Source organism: Belonocnema kinseyi, chromosome 2 (genome assembly GCF_010883055.1).
Source record: "Belonocnema kinseyi isolate 2016_QV_RU_SX_M_011 chromosome 2, B_treatae_v1, whole genome shotgun sequence".
NCBI lineage: Eukaryota > Metazoa > Arthropoda > Insecta > Hymenoptera > Cynipidae > Belonocnema > Belonocnema kinseyi.
In genome coordinates this window covers 71,049,203-71,064,645 of record NC_046658.1, presented here as the reverse complement: position 1 = coordinate 71,064,645, position 15,443 = coordinate 71,049,203, and the positions used below count along the sequence as shown (strand labels likewise).

General features: G+C 34.2%; 1 protein-coding gene across 2 annotated transcripts in view; it reads right to left on the bottom strand.

Moving 5' to 3' along the window:
• The window catches only part of LOC117167642 (beta-1-syntrophin), a 708,662-nt gene that overhangs the window by 60,979 nt on the left and 632,240 nt on the right, over positions 1-15,443 (bottom strand). For both annotated transcript variants that reach the window (XM_033352718.1, XM_033352719.1), the window contains exon 5: positions 1,573-1,790. In XM_033352718.1, the coding sequence (XP_033208609.1) occupies positions 1,573-1,790 (218 nt within the window). The remainder of the gene's footprint in view (positions 1-1,572; positions 1,791-15,443) is intronic.

Here is a 15,443-nt window from a genome sequence, read left to right as displayed (position 1 = left end):
TGCCAACCGAGCCATCTAAATATCTTGTAAACGGGTTGTTTTTTCACCAAATTTGTCATAGATTATCTTTAACATGTGTACTTTCATCTCAAATTTGTTCAGAATTACTTTTTTTTGTTTCAAAGTAGCGGACCAAAATATCTTAAAAAAAAGGTGTTTTTTCACACTCTTCAGGTTAAACATTTTTAAGGTGAAAAAAACAATGAGAAACACAAGATTATTATTCAATTTGATATTTTTGGTATTGCTGGCAAAAAATAAATGACTAAAATGCTAAATTTCAAAATAGCGGATTCAAAATGGTAGCCGAAAAATGAATTTTTCCATTTGTATGTAATGTTCGTTTTAATATCGTAATACCGTTTCCATATTCTTTTTAAAAGCCTATTTTCAACAATCTTTATTATTATTATTTTAAAAATATCAATAGCGAGTCCAATATGGTGGATAAAAAAATCCTTAAATAATTGATGTGGTGTTTGTACTTCCTTTGCCTTTCTTATGAGCATAAATAGTTTGATTAAATTTACAAAGTTAATTATTTATTAATTTGTTTATTAAAAAGCGTAATTGAAGACATAAGAGAACTATTCCGGATGTAACTTTTTCCATTCAATCTGATTCTCGTATTTGTTTTGCAAAATTAGGTAATAGCGCAATAATTTGCTTAAACAACCTAATTTTGCCAAAGTAATGACAAATTTGAAATCAGCGATTCCTCAAATCCTTAAAACTATATCTGGTTTATATAGTTCGTGGCTAAAAAATCTTATGGTTACAGAAGAGTTTAACAGAGTGAGTTGGCGTTGGCCTCATACAACATTTTTTTATCCGCCATATTGGACTCGTCATTGATATCTTTAAAATAATAATAAGTGTTATTAAAAATAGGTTTTTAAAACTAACATTAAACCGATATTACGATATTAAAACGAATATTACACACAAATTACAAAATTTATCTTTTGGCCGCCATTTTGAATCCGCCATTTTGAAATTTAGCATTTTAGTAGTTTGTTTATTGCCAGCAACACCAAAAATATCAAACTGAATAATAATATCGGGTTTCTTATTATTTTTTTCACCCTAAAAATAGTATACTTGGAGATCATGTAAAAAACCACGTTGTATGAGATATTTCGGTCCGAAATTCTGAAATAAAAAAAAGTAATTCTGAAAAAATTTAAGATGAAAGTACACATGTTAAAGATAATCTGTGCTAAATTTGGGAGGGGGGCAACTCATTTACGAGATATTTAGGTGGCCCGATTGACATGGAATTACCTATATATAATTCTAAACGGATCGATAATGACTAGTGTCAGAGAGCTAAGAGTTTGTACTCTCACGATCGACAACTTATGCAACTTATTGAATTATTATTTACCGCAAGTGCCAAACATTTAATAAAATAAAGGCGCGTAAACAGACAGGACAAAGAAATGTATGTTTCCTAAAATGTATAAGAAATAAGAAAATTAATTATGACTTTATGCTTGAGATGAAATTAGCTATTTACTTCGAAAATTTATTAAATCTAAGAACTTTGAAAGATGGAATAAAGTTGCTTACCTTGTGGCAATGAGGGGACAGGTAATACTTGGAGACGCCCAGGCTTCTGGACTCCAGGGTGCGCATTCGTAAAGCCTGAGCTCTCGACCGGAAACTGCTCCGAAGACGCTTCGCCATCCGCCGGTACAGCCGGTACCAAATCCACTTCCTCCACCCCGGGACGTGCTCGCACTACTTCCGGCTCCATCCTCGCTACTTTCGCTACTGGCTCCACCATTCTACAAAATAAAAACCAACAATAAGGGTTTAGTCAAATAACAAGATAATTTAATTATTTATTCATTCAAAACAAGGTATTTACCAATGTTCATGTCTACAAAATTATTTTAATATTATTGCACCATTCAAGTCCTATAAAATATTTCGTTAAATTGTCCACTTATTTTTTTTTAACTAGGACTATTTTTAGACACATTGAGAACATTTTTTATTACAAAACTTTGATGTTCAATATTTTGCGTAGTAGAGTAAAATACTAGTAAAATATTGGAAAGTATGAGTTTCGTAAGAACTCTATAGAAAACGAATTCAATAAAGTATGAAAAAATGAGAAAAATTGAAATAAAATTAAAAAAATAGCCTGCAAATAGAAACTATATCAGGTTTCGAGCAGATTTAGGAATTGTATGAGTGACGTGTTCAACCGCTCGTATGAATTGAACGGCTGTACACGCAAATCACTGGCCCAGCTAAAGCCGTCACTTGATAGAATACACATTTCCTGCTTGCATTTGAAACCTATTGATCCCATGGTTCTCGCATTTTTACCCTGTGAAATGATATCTTTCACGCGAAATCTGATACCTTAGAGAATTATCGTCAATTTGAGGTGGGGTTATTAATTGAAGTAGTAGTATGTATCGAACGATATTAAAAATGAATATGATATTCGTTTCTGAATTTTATAAGTAAAACAAAAATCAGAAGAAAACATTTTTAAAGTTTCGTAACCTTAAGCCTGGTCTACAATCACGCAAATAGCTCGTTCCGGCGCCGTAAGACTCAGCGAAGCGATGCGACATCGCAATTTGCTCTTTTGCAGTTTTTTTGTTTAATTTTAAATGCATTTAAATGTTTCTCACATAACACACCAAACCAACAAAAAAATCCAGACGCACTTGCTTCCGGTGCCACAACGGGCTGTTTGCGACGATTGTAGACCAGGCTTTAAGAGGGCTGGGGGCATGAGCTTTTGTAAAGTCATCGTTGAACTCTATTTTCTTCGAAATTACAATGAAAAACATGATATTAATCGATTCCGAATTTCACGAAACGTGCAAATCCGTTGAACGTCAGAGAAGTATTTTTAGCAAATTTTTGCAACTTCCGTCAAGATTGTTAGTTACTTGCCTTTAATTTACTCCGTGCACATACTTCGTTGATCTCTATTTTTTCATATTTATTTAAGAAAAGTTGTTTATCATTACGAGCCGAGAAATAACTCCTCAAATTTCTCAAAATACTACAAAAAAAGTGTTTTCTATTGCAATCCTACTCTCTAATTGTGAAATAATAATGAGAGGTCCGGAAATTATTTTCGAAATGATCCCAATGAAATGTTTCTATTAGATGAAAATTCAAATGGAGCATTTTCAAAATTTCAAACCCTGACGTTCAACGAATTTGCACGTTTCTTGAAATTCTGAATCGAATGATATATACAATTAGGAGTCACTTTTTTGATAGAAAACGGTATTATAGTAACAACAACAAAAGTAATGATTATTTCACAAATTTACAAAACAATAGGCACGTAACAATAGGTATGTAAAACCATTGATAATAATTATAACTTATGTGGAATGCCTGGATTGGTATACGAGTTAGGAAAATAAAGCTTTAACGATCAACTAACATTGAAAATATTGACCGATTTTGTTCAATCTTTTTTTGATTTACTCATAATAATATAACGAGGCTAATGCAGTACATTAAAATTTAATTAATGAATATTGTACAAGATTCTGATTTTTATCTGCTGTGTCTAATCTCAAACAATGTGAGGGCCTCGCGAGGCCAAAAACCGTCCGCTCGACAAACTACCACCTGCTGCAAGGGTACGGTTTTCCAGATAATGCCTGCACCTGGCTGATGATCCCCTGATTATTACTTTCCCGCAGGAAATTTTTTTCACACTTTTTTTTACTGTGTACCCTTTTTTTCTGAAAATATTCCAACTGTGATTGGCTGTCCAAATTTTTTTTTCACTCAGAAGCTCCACCCTTTGGGGCGTGCTTATCATATTTCTGTCTTTCTCGCACACTCAACTCAGAATTCCCACGGGGGTCCCCAGCCCTCTTAAGCAGAAACGCTTAAAGTTTCGGTCAAGTGTTCGTCGGGGAAATGAGGGTATGGGGTAGGGGACATAGGGAAAGGAGGTTTTAAGAGCGGCATTAGGGGGAGTGAAGGACGGCTAGTTGGGGAATTTAGGAGAGGTGAAGTAGAGGAGGGAGATATAAGGTGGGAGGGGCGGTAGGGAAGGGCTAGTAGAGGATCGGCGTAAAAGTATGGTAAGTTAGGGAAGGCGAAGTAAGCAAGTAGGAAAGTAATAGTGGGAAGTAGTAGATAACAGGGGAAGCAGTAGGGAAATAGGAGGAGTATGAGAGAGGGACGACTTAAGAAAGATGAATTAAACGACTAAATTAACTTTCGAATCGGCTGCATTTTTCAGTACAGTGAATCTTGATATCAAATTAATGTCTGTAATCTCATATTTAGCGAATATTTTCAAGTTTCTGTAAGGTTGAGAATAACCATACAATCGGACGAATACCAAAGGCACTCAACTGGCCGAATGCCAACGATAATTTTGCTATTCGTCCCATCAGTATGGCCTATAAAATTTAACTTCTGTGTATAATTGTAAAATAATAATTTGCGTTTTAAATATTTATTAATTAGTGTTACTGGTACATTAATGTTGTAATTTAATTATGTATTTTTGGGTTTAAAAAAACTAATTAAAAGTGTAGAAGTTTTTGAACATTTATTTTCTATAAAATATTATAAGACGATATAAATTACAAAACTGAAGAATTTTTAAAGTAGTTATATTTTAATTTTTAATTTAAATAAAAGAATGAATTAATAAAATTAAAATAATGAGTGAAGTATCATACATCAAAGAAAGACACATAAAGGGTGCGAAATGTGAATCAGATGATATATTGAGTCAAGTTGAGGTTATGATCAATATTTTTAATTCAAAATAAAAACGGGGGTAAGTAATTGGAGAAAAAACGATCTGTAATCTGAATTTAAAATTCTATCTATTTTAAGTTACTTAAACTTAAATTTTATTTTAAATTTATGAGCAATTTGTCAAATGTGTTAAGTAAATAAACCTGAAACAAATATACGTGGAAGGTTCTCTGTTTGAATTGTTTTTCTATCTTTCTATAGGGAAATATGTATCAAAACAAGGCTTTTAGTCTATTTTACATATTATTAAAATCTCCAAAATTTTTAAACATTTTTTATTTGAAACCACATTGTTATGAGCCTACTACGCCCCCAGAAAAGTAAAAGTTGAGATAGGGATTTACCATACCGCATAGATAGTGGCAGTTAATTAGTTGTGCACGCCACCGCACTGTCATTTAATTAGTTCTACAAATGACCAGTGAATAACGCACAATATATTTCATTCATAGAGGAAAATAAAATATTAATGTGGCATAGGGAAGGTGCAATAGAGAAAAATGTAATGGGTTTAAGCGGCCATTCACAAAATACGTAATATTTTAAAGAGGGGGAGGGATTCTAACAAAGTATCAACATCCACCTAAGGAGAAATGGAATAAGAATTACACAGGAGAGCTAAATAGTCTTGAAATTTTTTCAACAAAACTGTGGGATATGGACTGTATAAAAAGAAAGTGAATGAAGGGCCAGTAGGGATGGAGGTTAATTTTAGGGTAAGTGAGAGATTAGAGGAACGATTTTGGATTAATCGGTTATAAGGGGTGAAGGTGAGAAGGGGGAGGATGGGTGGAGGCTGATTTCGAGGAGGGGACGAGTTTTTTTAACTAGAATAGGGAGAGGGTGAGTGACCCATTTCATAATAAAAAACAGTTCAATACTAAATCGTCTCTGGTTCCAGCGTTTGTTACCAAGTTTATACATATTACTCTTGTAACATGATTGAAGTCGATTGCAATATTCCTCTGCAATTTAGTGTCGCACCCCTGGTCTCCGCGAACCAATAATTTGTTCCTACTGTATGCTCGTAGTCCGCTTTTCTATTTGTTCGTGACATAGTAAAAAACATTTTTGCATCGTTGCATCACCAAATTGCTACGAAACGAGTGACAGCGACCAGATTCCTACTGGAAGCGAGGCGATCTGCCGTTTCGTAGTTCGCGGTCGAGTGGTTGTTACAGCTTTTAGTTCTCCATTTTGCCTGAAACCACCGTGACTCTGGACTACCGAGAGATAATTGAACCGTCGAATTTTGACATCCTTGCTGAAAACACTCGCGTTACAGGTTGGACGTTAAATTATATAGGGTTACACGATACTTGTTAATGCTGCAGCGAGTAAAATTCAAGCGAGCGTTCATCTGTATACAACTATACGTGGCTGATCAACGAATTCAGCCAGCAAGTATGAAACAATCCGTTATGTCGTTTAATTACTCGTTTTCAATCAATTTTCCCTATTTTTTGGTAAATTTATTTAACTGATACACACATCGTATCTCCAACTAGTCTCGATTGCAATTAATTTCGTTACCTTCATTGCCATTACCGGCTGCTATGCAGTTTGTTTTCAATTTTAATTCCTTCGTTCATCAGTAAAAAATGCAAAAATGCGATAATTGTAAACACTGGTTGAAATTGAAAAATTGTATCTTTTTGGAAGTCAAAAATACTTATTCAAATGATTATAAATTCACTCAAAGAATGATTATTTCATGATATAATTTTTTTACACCATTAGAATAAGGTTAGGATATAATAGGAAAATTGAAATGTCGACTTTTTGGCCACGTTATGCATTATTGAAAGCAGCAGGATATACTCGTGACAAATAAGCCTCTGTTATGTTCTTTTTCTCTCTCCTACTTACCGGATCATTTAGAACTTCTTCCGCGTCAGAACATTTTGCTGGCTCAATTAAAGCCCCATCTGATGTTACACCCAGCGATTCGCACGCGATTTCGCGGTTTCGAAAGTACGTGGACATGACAGACGACTAATGGGGTTCCCACTTCTTTGCTGTCTGGCATTTTCACCGAAAGCACAGACAAACTGTGCGCATCAGTATAAAACACTTTGAAATCAAACTTTTGGGAGTCGGCAAAAAAAACTCAATTTCGTTCAAACTCTGCGCTCAAAGTACAAAAACAAAAAAATAGTCCCAAGAGATACTAAAACGTGAAAAACAAGATTTTAAATTAATTCCTTGACTGATTTTATCATTATCAGTATTTAAATTCTCCGCTGGAATGTTTTTATACAATTAATAATTTCAAACCGTAATACGAAGAATGCTAAAATGAATCCAGTTTAATTTAATCATCACTGAAGAAGAGAGTATGAAATGTAAATTGCCACGAAACAATGTGCTGTAGCATAAAAATAAATTCTTTATGAAATAACATTTCGTATGTGAAATATTTGTGAGCATTTAACGCTGTTTATTTCGTTTTCCAGTTTTAATGAAACGTAGTTACCTAACTTTTCAAGTGAAGGGAACGATCATGGCTTTAAAATCATAAAAATAAAAGCAGGTAGCCTTTCCTAGTTTCAGTCGCGATATTGTTTTATGGCGAGTGATATCATAACATTATTCAGTACGTTCCACCGACATTGCGCAAACGATTCCTTTGTAATTTATGCATAGAATTCAGAAATTAATTAATTTGCTCAGGATAATACATTTCCTTTTGCCGAAAGCTGATAGTAATTTTGTAATTAACATTGACACTGTGATAATGCACGTGTATCGAGAGCATACACATGTTATTGTTCTTCTAACACCCATTATATTCACAATTCGATCATTTAGTAATCTAGGAGACATTTTTGAACTAATGAGCTATAAGATTCGATTCAGATTTTGATACAACATTTGCTTTGATAAATCTTAATGTTTCTAGCGAATAAAAAGTTTTCAATAAGTAACTTCTATACAAAAGAAAATAAAGCTTCCAAATTTTCTCCCAGAAACCACTTCGAAAATATCTTTAGTAGAAGATCCTTATGTATACATTAGTAAATTACAAGAAGCCCAAAAAGAGATATTTATGATAAGCTTACTTCCTTCTTCCACTTTTTTCCATAGCCTATAAAAATGTTATCATAATTTTGGCCAAATCAGTTAGTATTAACACGATCCATTGAGGTCATGAAATTCCTATAAGAATACTATGCAAAAGTTTTGTTTTTGAAAAAATTAGATTCTTGCTTTTTGGTAAAAAATTAATATGCTCAACATTATATTAATTTTTCAAACCCGATCGTGAAATACTGACGGCTGTATTATTTCCAATTTAATCATTTATGAGCACTTTTTAGATTTTTTCAGACATTATTATTATTATTATTATTATTATTATTCGCTAGACAGAAAGTTTTTTAAGCATTTTAAACTAATTTGTAGTTCTGTACAAAGAAATTTATTCAACAATTTTTTTCACAAACTATGAAAAGTTAATATTTTCCTATTTTTTTATATTATTGTGAAATTTATCCCGCTGTTATAAGAGCTCTTTCCAGTTTTCCTGGGCTTATTGAAAATTTGGTGTTCTTTGCGCAAGGAATGTCGGTGAATATAAACACGGCCTTTTTTTAATTTCATTAACTACGTCGTTTATTTTTCAGTTGTTATCACTTTCAGGATTTACGCCATCATTTTTTAAGTAACTGTTATTAATTAGAATTTTTTGCCTAAAGACTGCATAGCTCATAGAAAAGTATTATTTTTCTGAGTCTAATTAGCCAGTATAGTGGGGCAAAACTACAAAAATTTGGAAAATCCAAAATGTTTATTGCTGAAAAGTTGTTATATTATTTGTTATATTACTAATTAATTTATTTATATTGTTAAGTTAAATGCGAAATATTGAATAATTTTTCAAAAACAAAAATAGTCCTACGCGGTCACACGGTCAACAATTTTTCATCTTTAGTATTTAACAAAATTTCCATATACGTACGAAAATTTTTGTAATTTTTGTTTATGCAGTTTTCGATCATAAATGCCAATACAAAATTAAAATTAAATATATCACATTTGTTTCAATTATAACTTTTTTAAATGAGCAAAATAACATTTTTTAAGTTTTCGTTAATTTTTTTTAGTTTGATGTATTGCATGTATTGTATTGTTACATTTGTAAAAAAATTGGGCAATATATTGGTTAGGACGTTTTGTAATAGCTTTAATCAAAATTGACCAAACAAAAGTTATACTTTTTTAATCTTAATTTTTCTTAGCATATAATACAAAAAACTGTGCATAAAAAATTACCATAATTTTCTAACGTACAGGAAATTTTTGGTCAAATTCTCCAAATAAAATTCTTTGGACAGATAGCGACATCATATAATTATTTTATAACTTTAAAAAAGTTGCTAGGGTTTCTATTCTGTATCCATATGTAGAAACTTTTCTGCACTGTCCACCTTTAATTTTGAAAAACTCCAAAATACGCATATTCTTCAGTACATTACAGAAATTATTCATGTGGAATGAAGTTTTTATGGAATACGGAAGTTGTATGTGTTATATAAAAAAATGGTTTGAATAGATCAAAATCATTTTAAAAAATGCTTGTAACTTCTGAAAGTTGTAAATAATCGTTATCTTTTGAAGAAGCTTCACAGTGACGAGTATTTTCTTTAAATACACATAGTGAATGGATACGATCACCGATGTTACGCAGTTCTTGGCTCGGTTTCCCTCGGAACAATCATGCCGAGTATTTTCAATCAATTTTCGAACTAACAGATTCATTTCATAAACGATATCAATAAATGGTAATAGTAAAAAAGTGTATATTTTCAATCACCAATTTGACTAGTACTTCAATATTTTATTATTGAATGTTCAGGTGAAGTAGATTAGCCTAAGTCTTAAAACAACATAAAAGATTAAAAATTATGGTTCAGATTGATTGATTCGTTCATTTATAGAGAGGCTGAGTTGCCACCAGGACTTGAGGGGAACTTCATTTGAGGTATCGGAGAATTGTAGACAGAAAGAGGTCATAGGGAGAGTGCTAAAGACCACCTGGGGCAAGTTCTGGATTGTTGTAGATTGTTTGGAAGCTTCGGTATACAAAATAGTGAATTAACAATTCAGGGTCTAGAATGCTCACCATGGTCTGAGAAATATTATATGTTGTTTATGGCATGTGGGAGATGTAGTTGCATAGTAAAAGGTGTCTCATATTATCATGCATTGAACTTCTCACCTAAATTCGAAACTTCTTAAATAAAAATTTGACGTGACAAGTTTCGCTAATTGTGTAAAACCTTTTACCAAAGTAAGAAATTGGATGAATTCATATGCGTGATGAACGTATTTAAACAAAATTGCTGATTCTTATCTATTAGCAGAATTTTAAGCATGGCATGATAACACAGTCTTACAATGAGCTTACTGAATACACAATCCCTTTCCTCTTATACAGGAAATGCCTTTTCAGTCCATCTTGTAATTGAACGTCACGCGTCAGTGGAAAGCATTGGATCAGGAGGTTCTGAATCAGTGCCCGCGTTTACATTCGCGGCTCAAAGGAAAATTAAAAACCTCACGCAAGCAAACCACTCAGATCGAATCTGGCTAGGTTTCTCGTTGGAACTTTGGCGAAGTTCCGGTTTGTCCTGTAAGCTCTTCCTCTATTGCACCCCTTTTGGTGGCGCCATCTCATTGGAAACAGCTGGTAACTTCTCTTCTTCCACCTTTCTCGCTGGCCATTATTGTAATTGAATGTGTCGGGGGATCAAATATCAGCCAAGCGTTGAATGTAATACTAATATGTATTACGTAGCCTGGTGGCGTACTGGGCAGATACCTGGTCTCCATTAATCATGCGCTATCGGACGGACAGGTCTGTTCCATCGCGTGTGAAATTGAATGGAGAAGTGTTCCGCGCCGTTTCGCGAACTCATCCGTCGTCGAACGACCCTCTCGGCCATTTTCATTTCATTAGTCAGCACGCTGAGCCGCTGCGCTGCAGGTAGCTGCCTGGTTCGTTCGTGAATAGTCAATGCGTCGAGTCAGGTCATCGGCTTTCTCTATAGAACACATCCGTCTAGAGAAACATTTATTTGAGCATTAAATACTCTATACCTTCAGAAGAATGTTTTAATCGTAGATTGCGTGCCAAGGGCAGGAAGGAAATTAGTGTCGACGAGTGTAATCTCACTGGTTGAAACAGTCAGAAGTTTGTTGCTGACAATAAATGATATTTCACTGGTTTACTCAGTTGGACTCCGTCACTGGATTAATCAGTGAGGTTCGCTGGTTGCTCAGTATCAGTAAGAATCTGGCTGTACGCGTTGTCGATGGTCATCTGGTTAAGTATACCCTTATTATTCATCACATTCATGCTAACCTCTGCAAAATTTTCTTTAAAACATCGCAATTTAATCATAAAAAAATTAATTAATAATGGACTGCAATACAACTCCACGTGAAATCTAGTACACAATAAAGTTCATTTTCATTTGAGACATGCAAAGAGCTGAACGACTACAAGCGGGTACAAGGCGAATGGAGGTTAATGTCATGACTGCGCGGAGCGTTCAATCTCTAGTTGAATCTATCTTTTGGCATCACTGATATATTCAGTAACACTATTTTAGTTGAGCGAAAAAAATTGCATGCAATATTCCTCTTCAGAAGTCATAAAAAGACATTTTTTTTATTGATATTGAGAACATGAATATTTCTGCATTTACTCATACAGAACTAAAGTTTTTAAGGGGAAAGTAACGTTCTTAAAGCTGTATATTCATTAAACAGAGTTCCCTCAGCAATGCCTGTTAAAGGAGAGCTTTTCTTTAAATTATTATTATTATTATTACATCATTAAGCCATTTCCCTTTCGGGGTAGGGGTGACTAACTCGGCAGGGGAAAGGAGTATTGTGTGGAAGGGATAGAGATTTTTCAGATTGATCCAGAATTCTCGTGCTATTTAAGTAAATAACACGTTCGTTCCGCGACACTGCTCCGACCCAGGTTGCTGATCAATCTCTCTAGCAATCACCCCAAGCGAAGAACCTCACGAAGTCGTTACGTAAGGTTCCCCACTTGGGTCCATTAATAGCCAAGGTCTTTGTTTCAGGCGTCATTCACTCTACTGACACTCTTTTTATTAACTATTTGCCGCCATACTTTCCTGTCCTGGAATACTTCTCTAGCTTTTTTTATGTCCATGCATTTTTTCATGCAGGCTCTCGTGTTTCTATGACTTCTTATGTTTCTTCTAAGTAGGGTCTCATTCACACATTCTAACCATTCTTTCCGCAGTCTACCTCTGGGCACGCTGCCATTTACTTTACCTTGATACACATGTTTCGTTAGTCGTTCATTTGGCATTCTCTCAACATGTCCGAACCATCTTAACCGATTTCTTTCCCATGTGTCTACTAGCTTCTCTTCTGAACCACATTCTTTTAGAATTATTTCGTTACTTACTTTGTCCATTATCGTTTTCCCGCTTATTATGCGCATGAATCTCATGTCAATTGCGTTAATTTTACTCTTATCTTTTTCTTGATAAGTCCATGTATCGCTACCGTATAGTACAGTCGGTACAAATATAGAATTATGTATTGCCATTTTAGCTTTATTTGATATATTTTTACTTCTGATAAGGGGACCCGGTCTACCAATAACCTTCTTACCTTCATTTATTCGTCTATCTAATCCCTCATCTATCTTCCCGCCCCTAGTGAATAAGCTACCAAGGTATACGAACTTATCAACTTGTTCAATTCTCTCATCATTTAATAAAATATTGCATAGTGTTTTCTCACTCTTTCCTTCGAACACCATAGTTTTTGTTTTATTTGCGTTAATTTTGAGGCCCATACTCTTCATGCTTGCATCTAGTTCATTCAACATTCTTTGTAGGTCTTCGATAGACTGCCATAACAACCTTATCATCTGCGAACGCTAACCCTCTTGCCTTTACTGTTTCGAGATCCACACCTTCTTCGTCGAAGAGAGCCATTCTTAAACACTTGTCCATAAATAATATAAATAACCATGAAGACATAGCGCATCCTTGTCTAACTCCTTGAATAATATCGAAACAGTCACTCAGTTTCCCAATCACTCTTACACTTGCTTTGCCACCTGTATATATTGTTTTTATAGCTTGTAGGATCCATGCATTGACTCCATACTCTTTCAGGACTTCCCACAATTTACTTCTATCTACCTTGTCAAAAGCTTTTTCTAGGTCAACAAATGCACAGAAAACTTTTTTTCCTACTCTCAAACTTTTTTCTGTTATTTGCCTTAAGCTAAATATTTGATCCGTACATGACCTTCCTGGCTTAAACCCACTTTGGACTTCCCAAATCTTTGCTTCTGTTATTTTCATTACTCTACGAATAAGTATTTTTGATTATATTTTACTTACGGTGCCTAATAAGCTAATCCCTCTGTAATTATTGCTCTCGCTTTTATCTCCCTTTCTCTTGTATATTGGTACGATAATAGCTTCTTTCCAATCGTCTGGGACGTCTCCCATCTCGAAACATAAATTTATCAATTCGCACAGTCTATGTGGTATGCACGCGCCACCGTGTTTAAGCATTTCAGCGTTAATACCATCTACCCCGGCAGCCTTACCGTTTTTCAAGTTCTTAATTATATCCCTAACCTCAGTGACACAGACTTTTTCAATTGAGTTTTCCATCGCATCGCGTTCAACATCGCAGTTGTGGTGTCCTATAGCTTCATCTCCGAGTTATCTCCTAAAATAGTCTCTGAAAGCCTCCAGTATTCCGTCTGCATCATATACCATTTCCCCCCTACTATTTCTCATGTTGACAATTTCTGTACTTTTGTTTCCTTTCATTTTTTTATAAAGTAGTTTCCTGCTTCCTTAAATAAGTTTTTTTTAAAAGAGTTCATACAAAAATAAAAGAAAATTTATTACCTACAACTTAGACATGTTATTTTCGTAGTAAAAAACATCGTATAAGTCTCAGTTAAGCTTATAAATGATAAAATTGAAGTGCACATACATAAATGGTTGAAATAGACAGAATTTTGTTTTCAAACTCGTCTATCCCCGTGGTAATTGGTACAGTGACCATACAAAACTCTTAACTTGCAAAAATAACAACAGTGCAAGTTATAGGTGACAATTTTAATATGATAAAAATTATCTCAATATTATATTAGATAATACGCATTTTAAATTTTGCATTATACTTAAAAAGTATTTACTCGCGATATAAGGACCCTATGGTGCACTTTTTCGGTCGAGCCTAAAATTTTGTAATACGAGCCGGAGTCGAGGCGCAGCCGAGAAGAAGAACAAATACTGCAATTTACATAAGGCAAAGTGCCACTTAGGGACAGAGTGTCACACACTATTTTTTATCACAACAGCCGTTTATAAGTGCAAATAGGTTGCATCGAGTCCTAATCTAAAAAACCCGAGTGGTAATCCAATCCAAACGCATCTATTTCAATTAAATTCCCGAGACAAAGGACGAGTACTACAATTTACACGAGGCAAAGTGCCACTTAGGGGCCGAGTATCATACACTATTTTTTATCACAGAAGTCGATCATAAGTTCAAATAGGTTGCATAGAGTCCTAATCTAAAAAACCGAGAGAAATTCCAATACAAAACAACCCAATACCTTAAATCGCACTTATGAGGGCGGCGCGATAAAAAATAATTTATATTAAATTTGTGCAATCCAGAAAGTTGAATATTATAAGATTTGAAATTAAAATACTACTTCCTAATGAATGATACCTAACGTCTTAAAAGCTTCCTCAAATTATGACTAACGATCGTCCCGTCAAGGTAATCAGAAAATCCATTGCCGAATACAAAGCCACATAAAACGACTTGCAATAGAAGTACCCAATTAATTAGTAATTAATAAAAGTACTCTTTCAAGAAATGAGTAATGCATTCTGAAGTTGAATTTTACATTTCAATTACACCAGGAAAATCACTTTTTAGTGTTTTTGGAATAAATCATGTACGATTGGAAAAACATTACGGAAAAGTTGTAATGTTTGAGAGGACTTTCATATTGCTTTGACACGCCTAACACATCCTCACGGTGCCAAAAATGTACCCCTAAATCCAAGGATGTCAATTTTGCACGAAATCAAAACCTTTGAGCACTTCTTTCTACTAGTGTTGCCAAAAATTCTTATTTTTGTTTTTGTGGAATAATTATTAATATTTTAAGGTAACCCAGTAGGCATTGGGATATGGTAAAAACGTCTTTAGAATGTATCTCCATATCATGTGACATGACGCCTTTAAGATCTCCTTGGGATTTTTTCATGTCTTTAAAAAGTCCTTACGATGCCTTCAAGACGTGAGCCAAAAGAAGTCCGTAGGGCAACTTTATGAGCTGTTTGCCTACTGGGAATTGTCAATTATTTAAACAAATCTCATTTGTTTAAATAATTGTTTTCATTTCAAATGGACGGCGTTTTACCTATAGAAACAACATAAAAGTCTTAGAAGTTTAATAGTATAAGTAATTGTTTAAACAATTCACAAATATAAACAGTGTAACGTGTTGACTTCAAAAATTAGTATTTACGAGGGTGGATTGATAAGTTTCCGGCCTGACCAAGAGATAGCGCCACTAGGCCTACCTTGAGGTGGCGTTCTATAGTACCATCCTTAGATAGCTTGTA